The sequence below is a fragment of the Bombus terrestris genome, chromosome 16, assembly GCF_910591885.1.
Source record: "Bombus terrestris chromosome 16, iyBomTerr1.2, whole genome shotgun sequence".
In the NCBI taxonomy this organism is placed as follows: Eukaryota; Metazoa; Arthropoda; class Insecta; order Hymenoptera; family Apidae; genus Bombus; species Bombus terrestris.
Window position 1 is genome coordinate 6,422,226 of NC_063284.1, and position 8,448 is coordinate 6,430,673.

The 8,448-nt window shown below is 30.9% G+C and overlaps 1 protein-coding gene and 1 long non-coding RNA gene across 5 annotated transcripts; one reads left to right on the top strand and one right to left on the bottom strand.

Annotated features, from left to right (window-relative positions):
- Positions 1-15: 15 nt before the first annotated feature.
- Positions 16-4,144, bottom strand: LOC105666625. Of its 3 annotated transcripts, XR_007226660.1 has the most exons (4): positions 4,007-4,144; positions 2,436-2,593; positions 2,254-2,348; positions 16-160 (listed from the first exon to the last, which is right to left on the bottom strand). It is a non-coding gene; the product is annotated as an uncharacterized LOC105666625 (long non-coding RNA). The 3 variants fall into 3 exon arrangements; XR_007226659.1 differs by lacking the exons at positions 16-160; positions 4,007-4,144 and adding an exon at positions 3,763-3,880 and having other exon boundaries at positions 2,070-2,348; XR_007226658.1 differs by lacking the exon at positions 16-160 and having other exon boundaries at positions 2,071-2,348.
- A 388-nt stretch (positions 4,145-4,532) lies between these two features.
- Positions 4,533-7,892, top strand: LOC100649395 (elongation of very long chain fatty acids protein 6). Of its 2 annotated transcripts, none has more exons than XM_048413001.1 (3): positions 4,533-4,670; positions 6,070-6,464; positions 6,863-7,892. In XM_048413001.1, exons 2-3 carry the CDS (start codon positions 6,139-6,141, stop codon positions 7,395-7,397), a joined length of 861 nt encoding a protein of 286 aa, XP_048268958.1. In that variant the 5' UTR covers positions 4,533-4,670; positions 6,070-6,138; the 3' UTR covers positions 7,398-7,892. The 2 variants fall into 2 exon arrangements, with proteins under 2 accessions (XP_048268958.1, XP_003401771.1); XM_003401723.4 differs by having other exon boundaries at positions 4,644-4,798.
- Positions 7,893-8,448: the final 556 nt, after the last annotated feature.

Below are 8,448 nucleotides of genomic sequence, written 5' to 3' on the forward strand. Positions count from 1 at the left end.
TAATAACAAAGTACGTAATTCTTAAGATTTACTTTATTAGTGCAAAAATTGTTGAAAATACTGGCCATCGTACTGCATACACAGGTTTGCTCCCCGAATTAAATTTGGTACGGTAACTTGACCTCCGCGATCACCGGATTTGTCAGCCCTTGATTTTTATCTATGGAGTCATATTAAATCAAAAGTTTATTCCGAATGCAATACAAGTGTTCTACGACTAAAAGCGAGAATCATTTTAGCGTTCGTGGAACTAAAAACAAAAAATACGTTGGAAAGCGTGCATGAAAATTTATCTGGGACATCCTGTATTATAGAATTTAAAATTTGTTTATTTCTTTGCGAACACGACTAAAGGTCGTAATCCGTGATAGAAGCCCGACAGAATCGGATGATATTAGTATTTTTGTAGTATTAGTATTATATTATATTTGGTTTTTTGTATATTATTTTCAGCTATGCAGAGCTTCGTTTTTCTGTTTTCATGTGTCACAGCGCCCTCTCTGCTTCTATTATAATTATTTGACCTTGCATTCGAACGTGAGCCAAAATTTGTCATAGTCTCCCTAATTTTAGCAAACGTGATATATAAATACCGAAAATGAATCAGCAGGAAACGTAAATATCACTTACTAAATATCTACGTTGGTGCTATGCTTGGATGAATATATTATACTTCCTTAGTATTGCATATTAAGATCCTTTAATAAGTTTTTTGCACGAAGAGGACAAATAAAAAACGATGTATTAAAAAACTGAATTTTTAATAAGTTATTTCTCAACTTGCATATTTTATCACTTTAAATTATACATGAGAATGTTTGATGAGTTGTGTCTGTAATTAATGACGAACTCAAGTCCGTTCTATAACAAGTACGTTCAGCATTAACTAATTGATGTATTATATAATTATATATAATATACAATATGTTTATAATATTATATATAATATGTATAACATATGCTTTAATTTTTATATATAATAACATCAACTGATTAAATTCGAATTTTCTACGGATATCCATATCTTCTATAGTCTAACCGACTATAGATTATTTTTTCCGCGTCGGCAATCGCTGCAGTCTTATAATATTATCAGGTTACATTGTTATATTATATTTGAAAAGGAAGTTTACTTTCAAGTAGACGCGAATCGAAACAGAACTGTATTTACGAGCTATCGCGGGGAGACGCGGTCGCGAGGAAACGCGTTAACGGGAGTCGTAAATTTCCGTTACGATTGTAATAATCGACACCACGAATAGGTCGATCCCCTTATTTCGGTTAGGATAATAGGGATGGTTGTTGTAGTATAACACTGCCATTAACAGGGTTATAAAATTTATATTTCCAACACTTAATACACCAATGAGTTACACCGTTACGTATGATATAAAGGGCGTAGACGAGATTTTGAGATGAAGGCCCTCGTGTTGCAATAAAAGTAGCGATTGAACAGACTCTTTGGAATCAACCGAATGAATAGACTCAACAGACTGACAGAATGAACTAGACTGACTCTTTGCTCTCATGCAATTACGGAGGAAAGCTATGGGTGTGGTTTTTTAGTGAAGAAAACGGATTCGTTGCACACACTTTTCGTTAGTAAGGTGAGGGTAACGATCTGCTATGTCCATTGGTTAGTCGATTTTAATGAGTGATTAGAGGGGACGGAACCTCCTACCAATGTTGCTAGTTGATGTCGTGTTGTTTAAGGGAAAACCCGGATTTTCCGTTAGGTACATCTCCGCTTTTGCGTTAGGCCACAACCCGCTTTCTTAAGAGCGCATAATAAACCTAAGGACCTTTCTAAAAACCAGTCGAAAACACTTCTAGGATTAGAAAGTCTTTCCGGGCAAACAGATTGACTTAAACTATATGTGCGAATAATGACTTTAGAAGTTCAAGTTTATGGTCAGTCAAAGAAGAAATACACAAGTTCAGAAATAGATATAACACAAGAGTCAACAACCACCACAACCTATTAGTCACCCAACTACTTGACACGACGGACCAGATCCGCAGACTAAAAAGAAAATACCCTTTAGATTGAATCATTAGATTCAACTAGAATCAACAATATAAATTATTATAAACCATGTCATTGTACCACGCCAAATGAAGTTACTGAAAATTCTCAACGAGAATTGATTGTAAATATTCTAACAAATAAAAAAAAAGTTTATGGTAGGTCCTTGGGCTTATTGAGAGTTCGGAAGGCCGGCAAGGTATGAATATATACCGATATATATATACCATACGTAGACCGTTGGCTGTCAAGCAGCGCGGGATGGAGTGCAGATGTCTTGCGCGATATAACAAGAACAAATTCCAAGATTCCTACGAATATTCTGGAAAATAAAAAGATAGCGTTTTAATTATAAGATCAATTACAGAGTGATATAATTTGTAATTGATATTTGTTATGTTATACGTACTTGATTTGATTATCACGGGAGGTGCATAGACCGCCATTTGGTTCGTTTTATCTTTACCTACGGCAAGCGTTTCTCTTTTCTATTCACGAGAAAAATATTTTGGAAGTTCCATCAATCGACTTTTATATCAACAATACGTAATTTGTAGATAAGATTTCCTGAAAAATCGTAGAAACCATATCATGAGTTTACGTAATTAGTAAAATTGTATTTAACGTTAGTCAAACATCACGATTATTATAAGACATTTTAAATAGTAATATTTATGATATGAAAGTCAATAAGCTTAATTAGATCATTTTTTTTTAGGAATGACCATTATAAATGATTAAAATTTCTTTGTTTATTGGTAATGATTATCGATAGCCCGAATTTCATTTTGGTTACTGATTTTTCATTACTGATAATCGGTATATATTCATTAGCGATATAAAAAGGAATTAATTATAAAACTTATATATTTTCGTAATCGAAAAGCGGTATGAAAATGTATGCAACAAACAATAGAATAAAAGATATTGTTGTATAATACTAATACAAATGTTAATAAAAATATTGTACTACGATATCTTTTATGCCATTATTTTGTTTCAAATATTTTCATACCGTTTTTTTGCGTAATAAAATATATAGATTTTATGATTAAATTCTTTATGTTGTCAATGAATACTAATTTTATCAGTAATGTTAATAACAATTGATAATAGTCGAATGTAACTAGAAAATGCTTTTGTGGTCGATACCGGTTAATGGTAACTAAAAAAAATTCCGGTCATTTATATCGGTTATTGATGATTAAAATTAAATTCCCGTTATCGAGAATGATTATTGGTAGCCAAAAATTCATATGGTAAAATATTCAAATGATAATCAGAACGACTAAAAATTAATATTTCTTAATTAACTCATTTTTTGAGAAATTTCTCTGAAATTTATTGGTAACCGGCTTCTATTTAAATAAACATTATATTTAAATAATCTAGATAACTGAAAAATATTAATTTTTAATCGTTCTGACTAAAATCTTTCTACTCTCTGCTTATCGTCAATAAAGAAAAATGCTGAATCGCGTGACTGCAAAATATTTTAAGAACTTGATAGCGATTGATCACGCCATAAATTTTTCAAGCAATCACATTATTAATATCGACAGTTTAAACAAGGCTATTACGAACGACAGAGTTGATGTAAATATTACGAATTTGATGCGATTCCACTGACACCTTATAATATATATACTTTTTTAACATATTAGCGATCATTCCATGGAATGTAAAAATTCGAAACGTTGAACTTTCTCTTGTGCGAAGCATTTATGGGAGATTACCGTTTGTGCATCGTGAGACGCAACAAGTTATATACTTCCGCAGTGCGGAATTGCAATTCGCTCGTTTCTGAAGTACAAATGGAAATCGCGATACTTCGCGACAGATACAGGTGACACTGCGCAGCTACGTATAACGGCGTGCGGAAAAGAAAAAAGAGAGAGACGCCTGGCAGAATACGAAGCGAGTAAGAATTATTTGTTTCATTTTACTTAAATACACACTGTTTACACTTGACAAACATACCTAAGCTTCTTAATGTAACAATTTCTATTGCCGTTAAATACACTTGCACTTCACTGACAATGAGACAGAAATTCATAGTTGACTTTTTCTAAAATATTTTATAAACATGCTTTATCACACTTATTCGTCGATTTTCACTTATTCGTCAAGTACGTGACTACAACTATGATAGCACATGTCACGGTCAGCATGTGCGTGATATCTACGTGAGACAATTAGTAAAATAAGCGGAATCACTTTCTTCCTCCTCACCACTCCTGCTAGGTAGGTAGAACTCCTTTCAATAGTACGATAGTTGAATACGCGTCACACTACTTTGATGCACAAATGTGGTCCAAAATTTGACATCATTTATTCAATAAGAAGACGAATTGTATTTTTTAATTGAAGGGCATATGTATATAGAAATGGATAATATGGTTTCATACAGGTTTTCCTATGACGTAAATTATCAGTTATTTTTCTAAGTAAATAAATCACAAATAAATAATTTGTCTTGCTTCCTTGCACGGACCCTCTTCAAGTCGTTTTATTTAAATACAAGTAAAATAGTAAATACAAATTAAATACAAGTAAAGAAGCTGTGGCTTCAGAAATGATTAGGGGTTAAAACGCACGTGACTTGAGACACCCCTGAAAGGGATGGCTTAGGAATGCAAGATAGGTAAGTACGGTTCCAAGTTCATATCAAAATCAACATCCTGCAAAAAGTGAAAGGATTCCAGTGATACATACGTCTCCTCGTGAGCCGAATGCTGTAAAACATCATATCAAAAAATTAAAATTCAATCAGTAAGTAATAAATTGTTATAAAGGACGTACGACTTGTATAATTCAGTTATTATATAATACGTATGATATTTCAAAGACGTTTTGGTTAAAAATATTAGACTATTGTAAGATAAGAAGCTCTAACAAAAATATTCAACAATTATAATATGTTCTTTCACAAAATTGAAAAATATAAAACAATATAACGTTGTAAAGAGATAATCAATAAGGACACGTAGATATACATAATGACAGGAAAATACCGAATGCGTTATTTTCTAACATTTTTAAGATAGGTTATTATTTTTTGAAAAACAGCTTTTTTAAATCTAGGTTTAAGTTTTTCTGTATTTTCTGTTTAACAAAAATTTATTAATATTTATTTGACATTGACATTTATTTGAAAATGTCATTTCTCAAATATCACCCTTTACTCTTATATGAAGCGGAAACTTACTAATCTTTTTCAGCTAATAACAATATTTCGTTTAAATATTTACAGTTGTATAAGAATTGATTTATTATTCTGTTATCTTAATGATTGTCAATTTATTTCGATAGTAAGGTGGAAAGATCAATATGCACGTGTGCATGAATATTATTTATTAATATAGTTTAGTAAATATAAGCTTAGTAGCAAACAAAAAGTTCCATAATTTGTTCACTTGTCGCTACATTTTAATGATGGTTCTACACGAATAAAAATTGTTAAAGGCGAAAGCGAAATGAGGTTAGTTTCACTAAGAACACGTGGTAATGACAAGGAAAAGATTGAATTTAAAATTGATGGAAACTGATTACAGAGGGCAGAGACTAACCAGTAAAAAATGATACAATAATATATAAAGCAACAATTCCTGATACCATTCCTGATGCCATTAAATATTTCAAATACAGGGAAAACCATAAGTTCTATATATTTAAGATCTTAATGCAACAATTCTATTAAACAAATTAATTTTTCAAATAAACAATTCAACTGAAGTATTATTATAAATGAACTTGCATCTGTAGAATAAAAAAATGAGAAAAGTAGTCAAAGGGAGAAAGTATATGCTAAGTAACAATATACTACAACTAGAAGAAGCTGATGAATATAAAACCAGAATAGGAAAGGATAATAATATAATTCTAAGATAACTAATGATTCGAGGAAACTTGAGAAACGATGTAGAAATATTGTTTCCAAAAAGTCATTGTGGAAAATCAAAATGAAAATACTTATTATACTTATTGATACTTTATAATAATATTTAACAGAAATATCATCAATTATCTTTCTTTCTTTTCAGCTGACCTGTAACAGAGGTGAAAGACAATATCTTCTCTATAGTCAGAAGATAGAAAACAGATATCCCAAGATGGGCAACGCTGATTATATGCAGCTTACTATACCTAATTACTCATATGTTTTCAACTTTGAAAAAACTTACTCTTACACAAATTCTCTAACATGGAGCAGAAGCCATTACCCAAATTGTTTCTTATACTGTGGGATCTACGTCGTCCTAATCTTTGGTGGGAAACATTACATGTCAAATAGACCAAAGTTTAACTTGAGAAGCAAACTTGCTTTATGGAGCGCAATGCTTGCGTTATTCTCTATTATGGGATTTCTTAGGACAGCACCAGAAATGTTTCATACATTAAGGCATCATGGATTTTACTATAGTATTTGTTCACCTAGGTAATTTCATTTTCCCATTTTAATTTTTAAAATATTTTCAGATGAATAACAAGTTTCAAATTAAGAAATAATTTTGTATATTTATGTCTTAAATATATTATTCAAATAAAAATTGTTTATTTTCAATTCATTTTATCAGTTTATTTCTTTTTATTAGATTTATCTTATTACTATTATCTTATTAGATACTCTTATTAATATTATCTTATTAGATTTATCTTATATAAATATTCTATATCTCTACTATATTAAAAACTAAATGTTGGGTATTTGTCTATGGTATAGTCTGATAATATTTATATAAATTTTGAGACATATAACACATAATATTATTTTATATAACAACAATATTTCTAAAATACTAAAAACGTAATTACATATATTATTATTTTTTCCAGCTACCTTACACAAGACCACGTTTCTGGTTTTTGGACATTCTTATTTATCCTATCAAAAATTGCTGAGCTCGGAGATACAATATTTATCGTGTTACGAAAACAACCATTAATTTTTCTACACTGGTACCATCACACAACAGTTCTTCTTTATTCGTGGTTATGTTATATAGAAACTACAGCAACAGGCAGATGGTATACCGTAATGAATTACTTCGTCCATTCATGGATGTACTCTTATTATGCTTTAAAAGCAATGCAATTCAGCCCACCAAAATGGGTTGCCATGCTTATCACTACGTTACAACTGGTACAAATGGTTGCCGGTTGCGCTGTAACTGCTATGAGTCACTATTACGTAGCAAGTGGACAAGATGATTGCCACGTGCAGCTTTACAACGCCAAGCTTGGTATGCTGATGTACATCAGCTATTTCATTCTCTTCTCTATATTCTTTAAGAATAGTTATTTGTCTGGCAAACGTACGAAGAATGTCGGAAAAAAAGATTATGCTAACGACAAGCTTAAGGCTAATTAAAATGACATTTTTGAAATCTTTCTCCAAGAACGCTTTTCAGTGACATTTTATGAAAATACCTTCTCACGAGAAACGCTATTCAATTGATTATCATGTGGTTTTATAGATATAATCATGTGGTTCTTTTATATAATTTGAAAGAATGCACTAAAAAGCTCAAGGAGATATTTAAAAAAAACGTTATTCATAATTAGTTCAGGAGCAGGACTACTTTTATGAAAAACAATCGACGAGCTTCGGTTCGGAATTTAATATGAATTTTTATTAAATTTAATATAACATAATATTGATTGGTGTTCCTCGTCAGAATCTTTTATGAAGACATAGAAACGCGTTTCAAGATAACCTTTCGAAAATTTTGTTCTAGTCATCGTTAGCATAACTTTAAAAATTGGCTATGGTAGAATGCTCAAATAGAATAGAAATGTTAGAAATTCTACGATAATCTTAAATGCTGCGCATACTGAATCTAGCAATAAATTATATGATATCTAACGCTTCGTTTACATTAATTTAATCTCAAAACCTGTTTATTTCCATATCTCATTATCGTTTACTCGATTTGAGATATTCTTTTGAATTCCTACTATCATGCTTCTTTTATTAATTAGGTCGCTTGACTTCGAGTAATTTGGAATACGTTACTAATGTAAACTTGTTTTTACTCTTGACTTGAAGTGTACTTTCAAGCCTCAAGTGTACTATTTAGTTTATTGGTTTTTATTTACGATAAGTACTTCTCTATTCAGGAAATAACACACAAAAATGCACCAGACAGTTTGTATAGTTTGTAATTTTCACAATATTATTATGAACAATAGTGTCGACATGGATACTGAAACTTTGATGCGATTCTATTGACAAAAGAAAATGGCAATTCTCTGTTAAATCGTGAGACAAATACATATATTTATATGTAAGTATAGCAGTAATTTTGCAATAAGAAATGCAATCTTATTTGTTACATGTGTAACCACTGTGTTGGCTATGCCAATTGAACATGGCCGGCGTAATTTCTTTAAACATTCTTAGAAGCTTTTTCTTGGCTTCA